The 14,325-nt window shown below is 41.7% G+C and overlaps 1 protein-coding gene across 2 annotated transcripts in view; it reads right to left on the bottom strand.

The window, feature by feature from the left end:
- PCNT (pericentrin) overlaps nucleotides 1–14,325 on the bottom strand; it is a 77,802-nt gene that overhangs the window by 22,868 nt on the left and 40,609 nt on the right. For both annotated transcript variants that reach the window (XR_014162774.1, XM_081887849.1), the window contains exons 23-27: nucleotides 13,322–13,489; nucleotides 10,319–11,338; nucleotides 8,645–9,184; nucleotides 3,262–3,364; nucleotides 1,646–1,806 (exon numbers count right to left, since the gene is read on the bottom strand). Coding sequence is in view for 1 of the 2 variants with exons in the window: in XM_081887849.1 (XP_081743975.1) it covers nucleotides 1,646–1,806; nucleotides 3,262–3,364; nucleotides 8,645–9,184; nucleotides 10,319–11,338; nucleotides 13,322–13,489 (1,992 nt within the window). In the remaining variant the exon portion in view is untranslated. The remainder of the gene's footprint in view (nucleotides 1–1,645; nucleotides 1,807–3,261; nucleotides 3,365–8,644; nucleotides 9,185–10,318; nucleotides 11,339–13,321; nucleotides 13,490–14,325) is intronic.

Below are 14,325 nucleotides of genomic sequence, written 5' to 3'. Positions count from 1 at the left end.
AACAAAATCCATACTGCAACTGGCAAATATTACATAAGAAACATAGAGCCCAATACATGATCAACTGGATTCAGTAGACAAATTATCCAAGATGGATCTTAGCACAATCCTACACATATGTAGGTAGGTAGCGGATAGAGAACAGTCCCACCAACATTTCGGCAAGGCACCTTCGTGAATCACTGTTGGTTTCTAGGACAATATGTAGCTTTTGGTTAGACACTAACAGAGAATGTAGGAAATAAATCCTTGAAAATCTGTAACAGAAAAGTAAATGTGACTTGACAGAGACTTGATGGGATGACCTTCATGGCTGGAATGTAGCAAATGAAGGACACAGCTTGATCCAAAAGTATAAATGCAAGAGAAAGTGAGGCAGAGTAGCATGATAGGCCTAAAAACCAAAGAGCTGCACAGAAATCCAATACAGCTACTACTGTAGAGAGCATCTGGGCAAAACTAAACAGGAGAAAGAAGTATAACATGACTGTCACCATCTAGCACAGACCACCAAAATAAGGAGAGGATGTGGATGATCCTTTCCTGAAACAAATAACAGATTTTTCATGCAATGAAGAGTTATTAGTAATGGGAGATTTCAACTACTTCAATATCTCTTTGGAATACAAATTTTGCTAAAGCATGGAATCTCACAAAATTCCTGTTTTACTGGTACCCTGTTTCCAAATTTAGCACTCCAACTTGTGAAGAGATGAAGAGAACCAAATGGACGTGCCCCAGAGAGAGCGGGGCTTGGAACTGTGCCTCTTTTCTCTCTAACTGGAAGAGTAAAACATGCTTGATTCAAAATAGCTGATTCAAAATGGTGGTCAGCATTCAAATATCAACAAACTTCCCCACCCCAGCAACCCTTGTGCCAAGTTTTGCAATGATATCCAAACACAGAGAACAAAATGAATAAAATATTTTCCCCAGAGAAGGCGTGTGTGTGTGTATACACACACACACACAGAAAGAGAGAAAGAGAGAGAAAAATGAGAGAAAGAAGCTGAAATTCTGAAAAAAAAATTTGGAAAGGAAATTTTTCAGCAGAAAGCTAGCATGTTACATAGAGGAGAGAAGGACTTCTGAATGAGCTGTCAGGAAAAACAGAACCGATAAGATGCTGAGAAAGAAAGAAGGAGGAACATTCAAATTAATCATAGATCTTCCCTTCAGGGGTTGCCAGCAGTGACTGTAGGGCTAGTCTTCCAGGAAAAAGGAGACCTTTTCTGTCATTTATTCAAATCAACCAAGGAATATGTCATACAGTATTTTAAATATTGTTATTTCAATTTAAAATTGTGGTACACATATAGTACAATCTCATCCAGACTTCCTTTTGTGCTGGGCTTTCCAGGCAAAGGTCTGTGCTTTAAAGCTCTATGTGTTAGCAGTTTTTTTTGTCTCTGCGCTTTCCCCAGGAAAACCCACATTTTGCTGCTAAAGTGGAACATATGGCAATCTGTGGAAAACCCAATTGCTGTTTGCTCTGATTCAGCGATAAAACGCAGAGTTTCCCAAGAAAAGTGCAGGGACAAAAAAAACCCATTGCTCAGACATTGAGCTTTAAAGCCTGAAACATGGCACAAAAGGAAGTCTGGATTAGCTTCAAGTTGCCCAACAATTTGCTTACCCACATTACCTTCAACTGTTGTGAAAACACTTCTCTTTCTTTTCTTGCTGGTTCCATGATATCTGGAACAATTCCAAAGCACTGCAGATAAGTCATGATCTTGCTATCTTGGTGTAAAATAGTTTCTGGATCTTCCTGATTAAGCTGAAGAACTAAATCTGAACTAGTATCTGAAAAACAAAATGGCAAGAACGCTCATATGACTAGGGTTTGGTCAGTCAACCAGCTACAAATCCACCTAACTGTAACGTCATCTAGCCTAGCATTGACTTATCACCATTCCCAGAAGAATGGCTAGATACTTTTGGCACATCCTATCATCTTATTAAGGTAAGATACCAGGCTGTGTACTGCAATTTACCAATCCAGAGATGATGACCTTGTTCAACAGTGCACTGAGGACTTCTGCTAGGTAAAGTAGAAACCATCAAGGCATCAGAATGCTCTTCATGATGATGAACCTGTGGTGCCATAGAGTCTGGATTGTCCTGGCTGTGTCCAGGAGGCAATGGGGGGGGGGGGAGAGAAGGGTACTAGATACAAAGGGTTCAAGACTATGGGTAGATGCTCATTCTCACATATCTAATCAGTGCAACTAGGGCTACCAGGATCTTCATGAATACTATGGGTGAAGAGAACAGGACAAAAGATAAAGTGCAAGTGGTACCTTGGTTTATGGACTTAATCCGTTCCGGAAGTCCATTCTTAAACCAAAGCATTCTTAAACCAAGGCATGCTTTCCCATAGCAGTGGGGGACTCAATTTACAAATGGAACACACTCAACAGGAAGCAGAACATGTTCTGCTTCCAAGGCAAAGTACACAAACCAAAACACCTACTTCTGGTTTTGCAGCGTTCTTAATCCAAGTTGTTCATAAACTAAGCTGTTCTTGAACCAAGGTACCACTGTATACAAACTCTACTTAGCTTAAAGAAATAATGGTAAATAATGCTCCTGATGTGTTCTTCAACCTAATAATGACTTTTCCCACCTTTAGTAAAGGTAAAGGTAAAGGGACCCCTGACTGTTAGGTCCAGTCGCGGGCGACTCTGGGGTTGCGGCGATCATCTGGCTTTATTGGCCGAGGGAGCCGGCGTACAGCTTCCGGGTCATGTGACCAGCATGACTAAGCCACTTCTAGCAAACCAGAGGAGCGCATGGAAACGCTGTTTACCTTCCCGCTGGAGTGGTACCTATTTATCTACTTGCACTTTGACGTGCTTTCGAACTGCTAGGTTGGCAGGAGGCCAGTTTAGTAGGCAAGTTCAAAGATTTTATATTACAGAAAAAAGTTCCATAGGTTATTGGTCAGCCGGCTTTCATTGCTCAAGCTATCATTTTAGCTTTTTTTTAATTGTTTCAGTTTCTAAGACTAAAATTTGTTCAAAATCACTTAGCCTCCAAGTGACAAGGCTTGAGAGTGGCTCTATTTCATGGGACCAGGGAAGTCTCCTGCGGAAATAAGTACAGGATACTCCCAATTTAGCAGTTAATCTCTACCTGTTGGGGGAGTCTGCATGCCTAAGACATGCTCTCCAAGTGACCCAAGGTAAATCCCAGGAGGCCAAGCCACACTGGAGCATGCCCACTGAAATCACTTATAGCATGAATTCATTAACTCACTGCTGCCATACTCAGTGCTTGCACCCTCACGTCTGGACATCGTTGATTTTAGATCATCTTGCAGCTTGGATTGCAACAGAGTGAAGCCTTCAGCATCTCTAACCTATTTAAAAATGAATATACAAAAATACAATGAAGTCTTAGCTTCATTAACAAGTCCCCTTGTTATGGACGTACATATTCTGCTTTATGTTTTCCACAGGAATGAATAACAGTACCTTATTTTTCTGTGTATAACACGCCCCTCCTGTATAACATGACCCCTATTTTTGGGGACTACAATTTTAGACAATGGGGTGAGATGGCCCAGTTGTTGAGCTTTTTGGGGGGTGGGATGCTTACAGTTATTGACGCATTTTGGAGGGGAAATGCCGAAAAACACTCACCTGGCTGACAAACGCTACAAAACACATATGCAGAAGAAGCAACAGTGTCTGCCGGCAAGCCAACAGCAACCGACATTTGCACACCCGACTGCAGCAGAATCAGCCAATCCACAGCAACACTTGCAGCAGACTCCATTCTCCCACCCAATCGCAGCTGACAACCAATTGCCAGTCCCCATAAATCATTTTTAACATTATTTTACAGTAAAAAAAAACAAACCCTTGTCTAATACACGGAAAAGTGTGCTAATTCTTTTAGGGTTACACCTCACAATACATTTTGTACATCTATTATATTAGTTATGAATACTGAATCATAAATATAAATTGCAGCTTATATTTTAAAAATATTACCAGGACTCAGGAATGAACAAATCCCACACTATTTAGTATATTGAAGGAAAGCACTGATGTTTAAAGTTAAACAAACCCACAGCCCCTTCAAGGACACGACTGAGATAGGTGATCTCAGCATCAGTGCTGAGGGAACAGGTTTGCCCCCATTCTGGTGCCCACCAAAACACAGCTTTCGTTTTTTTCACTGTTTTACTACCAGATGACAAACCAGACCCAACAAATCCTATCACACTGAATTTTCCACTAAAAGGAGCCCCACGTATGTATAGGAGGCCATACGCACACTTGAACATACAAAAAAAGTTACTGAATTTGATATTAATTGCAGAATAAATCAATTTGAAAGTATGTTTGGTCACCATAGATTTGCAAATGATACCCTCCTGATCAGGAAGAAGCCCAGCCACTCAGAAGTCTAGGGAAGGGTAATAGTGCAGAGCCCTGCCTTCAATGTGGTGGGGGAACTGGAAACATTCCTTTTTTAAATATAATATTTATTAAGTTTCATAACAAACACAAAAATATGCAGAATATACAGAACTATACAGCACCCTTGTCCACATGGCCAAAAACAAAAAGAACAAGAGCAAAAGAACAAAGTACATTCCCTGCCCAACTTCTCCTGTGTTTGGTTATCCAGGTTCTGCAGTCCTAGCATAGGAAAACAAGCCTCCTTTTCTTAGTGCTTATTGTATCTATGCTTGAAGGTGGACAACATAGCAGAGATGGAAAAAATAGGATGCTAGACAAGTCTGTTTGGGGGGGAAATGGGCCTGCATCATAAGGAAATACTAGGTCAGTACCGTATTTTTTGCTCTATAAGACACACATTTCCCTCCTAAAAAGTAAGGGGAAATGTGTGTGCGTCTTATGGAGCGAATGCAGGCTGCGCATCTATCCCAGAAGCCAGAACAACAAGAGGGATTGCTGCTTTCACTGCGCAGCGATCCCTCTTGCTGTTCTGACTTCTGGGATTCAGAATATTTTTTTTCTTGTTTTCCTCCTCCAAAAACTAGGTGCGTCTTGTGGTCTGGTGCGTCTTATAGAGCGAAAAATACGGTAAGTTTCTCCAGCATCCCTGAGCACTCCGGGACTCTTAACAGATGGGAGAGAATCAGTGGCCTTTCCTTGTGGGAAAATGCTGAGAGCAAGTTTCTTTCCCAAGTCATGCTTAGTTTTAAATCACTAATATATCCTTGGCTTCCTTGGTCACTCAACCACTTAGAGCAGGCATCCCCAAACTCGGCCCTCTAGCTGTTTTGGGACTGCAACTCCCATCATCCCTAGCTAACAGGACCAGTGGTCAGGGATGATGGGAATCATAGTTCCAAAACAGCTGGAGGGCTGAGTTTGGGGATGCCTGCCTTAGAGCAAGGAAGAGATTTAGCAAGCAGCAGTGAAATGTTTTATTTCCACACCTTCCTGCTCTTCTGCTCCTCCAGGGGAGTACCTTTCAGAAAGGTATACTGACTGCTCATAAGAGAATTGGAGGGGAAAAGGCTCTGCGGACTCCTTCATCAGGCAGGAGAGAAAAAGCAGACTGCCTCCCAGAATTCTATGCTCTCCTGCTCCATCACTGGAGGAGATCATACCCAACCAGTGAACGGATTCCGATCAATGCAAATGCTATTCTCCCCCCCCCCTCTCTCTCTTGCTTGAGAGCCTTGACTTCAGCTCTGTTTTTGAGCTCTCACTGGTTTGGTTACTGTGGAAAACACAAAGCTGGACCAAATGAAGTGCTGGTTTGCTCTGTCAGGGATGCTCTTGTGACTCACATGCTCTCTCCACTGCATTCCTCAATAAAGGTGTGGCTGGCCCTTTTTTGGTTCAAGTGGTGCACCCAGGGGCCATACGTTAAGTGGTGGCCAAAAGTGGGCGGTGCCACACACACTTTCTCACACACACACTCAACATGTGCACACACACACAGACACAGACACATACAGATCTGTTGAGGAGGGTGTGCTATGCCAATGCTAAGGCTGAGATTCAAAGAACCAGAGAACTAAAGAACAAGTGGTGGATAAAAAAAGCTCAAGAGATCTAGCACTTAACTGACACTCATGATGCACAGTGTTTCTTTAAAGCCACAAAGACCATCTATAGGCCAATAAACTATGGTATAAGCCCCCCACGCTCAACAGATGGTACCACACTTGTAAAAGAAAAAGAAGCTATTACATTGCGCTGGAAAGAACATTACCAGCATCTCCTTAACTGCAACTGCCCCATAGCTGCTGAGGTCCTCTCACAAATTCCGCAAAGACAAGTTAGAGATGAGATTGCAATATCTCCAAATCTGGGAGAGTTGTGTCTAGCTATTAACCGAATTAATAATAATAATAATAATAATAATAATAATAATAATAATAATTTATTATGCCCTGCCCATCTGGTTGAATTTCCCCAGCCAGAAGACCTGGTGGGATGGTGGGATACCTGCTGAAGTTTTCAAAGTGGGCGGATTTGAACTTACATAACAACTTCACAAGGTCATCGAAAAAATCTGGGAGAGAGAGGAGATCCTAGCAAACTTTGGTGATGCCAAAATTATCAACCTTTTTTTAAAAAAGATGATAGAACAGATTATGGAAACTATCAAGGCATCTCTTTATTAGCTGTGACTGGCAAAATTATTGCAAGGATCTTAGTTTCCTAACTATAACCAAGGCTACACTTCCTGAATCCCAAAATGGTTTTCAACCCTCTAGGGTGACAGTGGACATGATTTTAACTGCTTGACAGCTTCTAGAAAAATGCAGAGAGCAAAACCAACCTCTGTATATGGCGCTTATTGACCCAAGGCCTTCCAGCACTGTAAATTGTAATGCCTTGTGGACTATCCTGAAAATTGGCTGCCCAGATAAATTTGTGAACATCCTTCAGCTCCTCCCTGATAATATGACAGCAAAATCGCAGATAACAATGGCTCTCAAAGTGAATCATTCACAGTGGGATCAGGTGTTAAATGGGGTTGTTTATTGCACTATTCAATATTCTCATGGCAATGATCCTACACATTGTCAAAGTGAAACTCCCCACCAGGGTAGAAATCATATATCAAACAGATGGAAAGCTCTTTAATCTGAGTAGGCTGAAAACAGAGAGTAAGGTTACCAAAACTTCCGTCATGGAGCTTCAATATGCTGATGACAACGTAGTGTGTGCACACTCGGAGGATGACCTCCGAACCACCCTAAATATCTTCGCAGAGGCTTATGAAAAGTTTGGCCTATCGCTCAATATCCAAAAAACCAAAGTGCTGCACCAACAAGCACAAAACAACCCCTCTGCAGCACCACAAATCCAACTCAATGGTGTAATGTTGGAAAGTGTCAATTACTTCTCCTACCTGTGAAGTTATATTTCCACAGGGGCCAATACTGATGCTGAAATCCAGCATTGTCTGAGCTCTGCGAGTGCAGCTTTCTCCTGATTGAAGTGTTTGAGGACTGGGACATTCACAGGGAAACCAAAATGCTTGTTTACAAAGCTATACCTTACTGTATGCTTGTTAAACTTGAACCACTTATAAATGCCATCTCCAACTCCTTGAAAGATTCTATTAACCGTGTCACTGAAATTTTTTACATATCACTTGGGAAGACAGGCGAACTAATGCCAGTCTACTGGAAGAAGCAAATATCACCAGTGTCGAAGCAATGATTCTTCAAAATCAACTTCGTTAGACTGGTCATGTTGTGTGGATGCCAGATTATTGTCTTCCAAAGCAACTACTCTATTCCAAATTTAAAAATGGAAAGTGTAATGTTGGTGGCCAACAAAGGAGGTTTAAAGACTCTCTCAAGGCAAATCTAAAAAAATGTAGTATAAACACCAACAATTGGGAAACACTGGTCTGCGAGCGCTCCAATTGGAGAACAGCCTTATCAAGGACTTTAAAGATACTTGAACTTAGGAAGAAAGGGAGAAACACGCTAAGAGGAAGGCACGTTTGGCAAACCCCTCACTATGATCAACTCCCACCCAGAAACCTATGTCCCCATTGTGGAAGGATGTGGGGATCCAGAATTGGCTTCCACAGGCACTTACGGACTCACTGTTAAGACCATGTTCATGGAAGACAATCTTACTCAGCTACAAATGATCGCCAAAAAGAAGTTATCACCCCTTCTCTGCTCAAACGCTCAATCTGATGATTGGAGGGAGTTGATTTATGTCCTCCTCAGGGGGCAGCTGCACTCTGCCTACCCCTGCATTGTGTCTACTTGTTTTTCTCTTTGGTCACCAGGATTTGGCAGGATCTTGGAGGATCTAGATGAGACCTCTGAACTGCCACCGTTGCATTAATGACTGAAAAAAGTGGTCTTATGTTAAAATACGATACTAAAATAAAATAGTTAGATCTCTCTAAGAATAAGTCCAATCCATTGCTCACTTCAAAGCAACCACATTTACTTTTCAAAAAGCTAGTCACTTACATACAATTGATTATTAAAGGGCACTGCAACGTTGACCATAATTACCTTTACTTTACTGCCTGGAGTTCATGATGAAATGATCAAATCTGGCTACTATGACACGGTACCTATTATTCTTTACTCCTTTTGTTTCCATGGGAACGGCTGAGGGCACATGACTCAGCAATAAAATAATGTGTTTACAGAATAATCACTTACTGAAATATTTTCTTGCACACCATTGTAGTCAGCTGCTTCTGGGAATGCCGAGGCTGTAATGTGGAGACTGGAATGTTGAGACTGAAGGAGATATGCCGCCATTTCTTCACTGCCATTAGAATAGGAAATTGGGCACTCCAACAACCCTGTGATGTCTCCCTGTAGGACTGAGGAATCTGAGCAGAGGCTTGCAGAGCCTCTGCTGTGCATACCATCAACTTCTGAAAAGGGTGTTAAAGGAAGACTTATTTGGAGTTCCATGCTGTTATTCTGTTTTCGCATCATCTCAGGTGAGTCCCATGAAGTCTTATCTATGACCCTGCTTTCAAAGTTTTCTGATATCTTTTGACTGAATTGTGTGCTTTGAAAAACATGATTGAGTTGCAACATTTGTTGAAAAACTGGTTGTGGATCTTGATGTTCTTTAACAGTATTTGTTACTTCTGTTCCATGAACCGGAACCATTCCTTGAAGATGTGTGTCCTGAATATTAAGATTTTTACTGGAAGACTTCAGATTAGTCACAGTAATATATTTTTCCTGCAAAGAAACACAAACATTTAGTAACCTGCCATAACATGAAACCCCTGAACCTTAAGGCTGAGACAAAACAGAGGGAGGGTGTTTCTCGCAAACATTTTTGCTGCTAATAAAAGTCCATCCTTTTCATCTATTGGGGGGCCTGCTCTAAGTGGGTTAAAAATGTTTGCAGGAGAGCTGCATACCTCCCAACACACATCCCATCAGTGAACCCTTCCCTAGCATTTCGGTACTGGCAATAGCACTCCAAATTGAGCCTCTTTGCAGCTTTGCTCAGCTGTTCCTTCTGCATTAGCTTTAGTCCAGACTATTATTATATATTAAATTATTTGCCCTTCATCCAACTATCACAGGGTGGTTTCCAATATAAAACCACAAAAATATATACCATAATAACAAACAAAAACAATAGCACCCCCCCCCCCTGTTAAAAAGGCCATAGATTGTTTAATTATTCAAAGCCCTGGGAGAAGAGCCACTGCAGAAAAGACCCATTTGTGTGTTGCTGCTTTCCTCCCTGCTCACTTATTGAAAGCAGGATTTGAATGCTAATGTTAACTGCTTACATTTCTGGGCAGCATGAGTGCACCCTGAAGCAGCAGTGTTGGTGGCAAGGGCTGGACCGGTGGGGCGAACTCCCCCTGCCCCCAGCCCGTGCACACCAGGCGGCAGCGGCACATGTTATGTCCCTGCTAATCAGTACCTTGCTATCCCACTTTGTTTTTGCACACACATGCAAGAAGAGTATCTCCAATGGTATCTTTCTATTTTCCCCAGGTTTGCAGAAGGTTCTCCCATCTGATTTGCACTATTTCTCCCTCTTGGATGGTGGGCTCAGCCTGAATTATTACTGCTCACCAAAGACCTACTTAGGAAGATGGGAACAGCAGCATGGACTCCAATGTACCCTGGCTTGTGTGGTCAGCTAAGAGACCAGGAGGTCCTGCTCGAGACGTGTCAGCCCTGCTCTTTAGGAGGACAAAACAGGACAACTTAAAATTGCTTATCTGGAGGAAACCAAGAACTTATTGATGGTGACACATTTGGACATCTCTTAACCAGACTCATTTTAATATCCTGATTATTAATTTCAACCATTATTTGGGTATTTATAATATTATGGTTGGCACATACCATTTCATCTCTGTAAGAAAATTCCACTGATCCTGAGGGCTTGTTATTTGGTTCACTCTCTTCTCCCCCTTCCTCAATTTCTTCAGAAGAGACGTAGGGAACGGGTTCTGGCACCAGCTCACCAAGTTCAAGTTTCTTATTATCATTATCTTGACCCTTTTCCCTGTAGGATTTCAACTGTGAGTGAAAAAACTCTTTCTCAGATCTGACTGTTTCCAGTTCTTCTGTCATTTTCTCAATCTGAGATTTGAGTTCTGCAGCAGCAGTTTGAAGTTCACTAATCTCCCTCTGATAAGTGGCCTCTCTGTCATACAGTGTTTGTGCCAAGACACGTCGTTCATTTTCAAGCAGCACCACCTTTCCTCGTATGTTCTCCACTTCAACTACCAGCTCTATTTTCTGCTCTGACACTGCTTGGAACTGTTTTTCTGTCTCTGTAAGCTTTATTTCGCTGTCTCGCAGCTTATCTTTAAGTTCCTGAATGCAAGAAGCAATCACAGTCATGTCACTTTCTTTTTGAGCTAAGCACATGTTCAGGAGCTTATGTTCTTCCTGTAATTCTTTATACTGTAACTGTAAAGCAGCTAGCTCAGTGAAGTGCTGCCTAGAGGACTCTTGAACCTTTTGTTCTAGGTTTTTTATCTTTGCTTGAAACTGACATTCTTTTTCTTCAAGCAGCTGTTGCCAGGTTTCTCTATCTGCCAAAAGACTTTCTAGTTGTTCCAGAATCTGTTTCTGGCTGGAATTAAGTAACAGACAGCTGTCACCCTCATCTCTGCTCTCCAGATGATGTGGTGATCCTTTCTTCAATTTATTATTAAGGTTCTCCTCCTGCTCTACTAGAGCAACATTATTAAGACTGTCTGGGCTATCACGAATTTCATGAAGAGTCAATTCCTTTTGAAGCTTCTCAATTACTTTGTACAGCTGCTCTATTTCTTCTGTTTTATCCTTTAGCAATTGTTCCTTGTCATCATGAAGATGCTCTATAACAGACTTCAAGTCTTCAATTTCAAGTACCTGCGATGGAAATATAATAATTTCATAAAACTTTATCATTCATGATTCCATTTCCTTTTGAGCCTACGGCCTAGCTAAACTGAATAGGCCTGGGCCTGTCTACTTTTTTTACAGTACATAACTAGTATTGCACATAGTAAATGCCCATTCCAGAACGCTGAAAAGAATAAACTGTTAGACTCTATGGTGGCCACTGTATGCATGAAAAGAGAATGGGAAAGGTACAGCAATTATCATTAATCTTGCATTATATAGACAGATGAAAGAGGCTATTGGGAGACATTTAATGAATAGGGAAATTAACCAAAGTCTTAATAAGGAAAGACAATTAAAATGGTTATATGTAATCACATATTATTATGATGGCTGATCTTAAGAACTAAATGAGTTTGATTGGTAACAAATGAACAAGTTGATATGCTGGATTATTGAAAATGGGAGACAGGAAACATATGTGAGGGGGAACCTCAGATAACTCAAGGTGAAGTGCATGAAAGACCATCCCATGGCAGGGTGGCAGCAGAATTGATTGCAGAAGGAAAGAAGCAAATCTAGAAGCAGACTGCTGTTGCCCTTGTCCTCTGCCTCATGACCAATTTCAGGAGGGACGTTGGACCAAAACTCACTCTCCCTACCTCCAGGCCTAGGAACCCAAAAGGACTGCGAAGGATGAAAGGAACTCTGTTTTGCTTTTTAATAGGCATTCTTATTTTTGGCTTAGATTATACTAGGATAGGACATCCTTCACAGCTTCATCACCTAATAGTGTGCCCCCAACACATGGCTCCATGACCAAATTGGAACAAGAAAGCACATCTGTCTCTCAGTGGTGAAACTAAAGAGAGTGGCGAACAAAGGAACTGGCTACCAGGGATCTAGAAGAGAACTGAACAACATATAATGCTTCATCTGCCAATAAGGCTAGAGCCCAGGATACCCTGAGCAGGGTCTTTGTAAGTCTGTTGGTATCTTGAGTATAAAAAGATTGGTTCAGTATAGGAATTCATTAGAGCCCCACATACTTTCCAGTAACATGGAAAATAATGGGAGAATAAACTACACAGATATAAATAATGTGGGGTTGGGTGAGGATCAGATGAATAGCCATTATGTATTACTGGAGAGCATAAAAATGCCAAGAATTTGAGAGGAATTTATATTCAACACAAAATGGCCCAAGGAGCCTGTTGCAACTATACAACCATTTCCCAGCACCTGCAGTAATTGTATGAAACTCACAGCATTGAACTGGGAATTCAATGCAGCTAGCAAGTGCTATTGTCAGGGACTGGACTGAAAGGGAGGAGGAAAGGTGGAGATCACGCCCCCTTCTCCTGACGGTCCTAGAACAGAGGAATTACAGCAGTGGTTTGACAAAGGTCACAGCACAGAGAGAGATGAACAGAAAAGTTGGGAGGTGTTGGGAGAAGAGAGGCAAGAGCCAGAGCCAGGGGAGCCAACTGACACGTTATCACTGGAGAGTATTTGACCCCCCTTCTCCTAAAACTCTTCGTTCATTGAGGGTGCAAGAGCAGTTAGCCCTTGCAGAGACAATTAGCCCTTAGCAGCCACCATAAGGGGAAGTGCTGTTGCTAAGAAGGGAGGAGCTCAGTTGGAACAATGACATTATGGGAGACTAACTGGATTTATTTGTCTCTCACCATGATGTTTGAATAAACTCATTACTAAGAATTCTCTTTGTTTTTTCCTGCTTCGAGCTTCCGCCAGGGGAGGGATAGAATTTCCTGAGCCTGACAGCTATCCTGAAGCTTTCATTCAAAAACACTGTAAGATTTCAAATACCACAAAGGTTAAAGTGGGGGGGGGGGGGAGAAATCAGTAGAGGTAACTATTCATTTATAACCTACATTCTTAAAATAGGTTTTTGAACTTCTATTATAGTTTCAACCCAGAAACAGTCAATATGAGGATCAGGATTTTAAAAAATCAACTGGCCCTTTTATTATTCTCATTGCAACTTACATTTCTATTTTTTGATAAAAGTTCCTCTTGTGTTTCCAATTGTTCCATTAGTGTATGATCCAAGCTGTCATCCCTAGGTACTCTGTGCCTGATTTCATCCAATTTGGATTGCAGTGTAGAAATCTGAATTAAATTATCATACTGTTGCTGCTGTAATGCTTCTTTATCCTGTAAATATAAACACAAAAATCATATATGTAAATAATAGTACCTTTAGACTATTTTGATTGCTAACATGTGCCAAAGCCTATTATAAATCAATGGCGAGATTAGTTTTTTTATCATTTCAATTTACCACAGGCTGTATTTGCTGTTCTGCAATCTCCATTTATATCACTGGCCCTGAAACAAAAAACGTTACTAATGTTCCAATTCACCCATGGTTTATTTGATGTTAAATCAAAGGAAGGCAAGTATCAGGACCTCTTCCCGTGCAAGCCATTTCTTCCAGAAGCCAGAGTAAAGCTGCCGCCTCCGCCTCTAGGACTATGAAGGACAGAGTCTCCCTAAAACCAGTAAAGCAGGACTTCAGTACACCCCTGCTATTTAGCAACAAGCAGATATTAGGGGCTAGGCACCACTGTACAGGCACAGCCGTGGCTTTGAAAAGTCACTGTGGCAGAGAGCAAAGCAAGGCCAGGGGTGGAAACTTTTGGCTGACCAAAATGTAAGTTGCTTTTAGCACTGCCCACCTGACTGGGTTACCCCAGCCACTCTGGGTGGCTTCCAACAAATATAAAAGCATAATAGAACATCAAACATTAAAAGCCTCCCTATTGCAGTGGACCACCAGCTCAATTCTGCACAGATGGAGGTATACAGCCTTCAGACAGGCCGTTCAGGGGGCTATAGTAATAGGGAAATATTGTCACACAGGCTCCCTTCTACCTGTATGACCTTTGGATACAACATGCCCTTTTTGGGAGAAATAGGTCCCATGAAAGGAGAAAAAGATCAGAAATAGAAGAGGTGGCAAACAGAACAGTAAGCCTTCAGAAGATTAA

Source organism: Podarcis melisellensis (genome assembly GCF_964234715.1).
Source record: "Podarcis melisellensis genome assembly, chromosome: 1".
Taxonomy (NCBI): domain Eukaryota; kingdom Metazoa; phylum Chordata; class Lepidosauria; order Squamata; family Lacertidae; genus Podarcis; species Podarcis melisellensis.
Note: the sequence above shows the minus strand (reverse complement) of the source record. Positions and strands in the feature narration are given on the sequence as shown.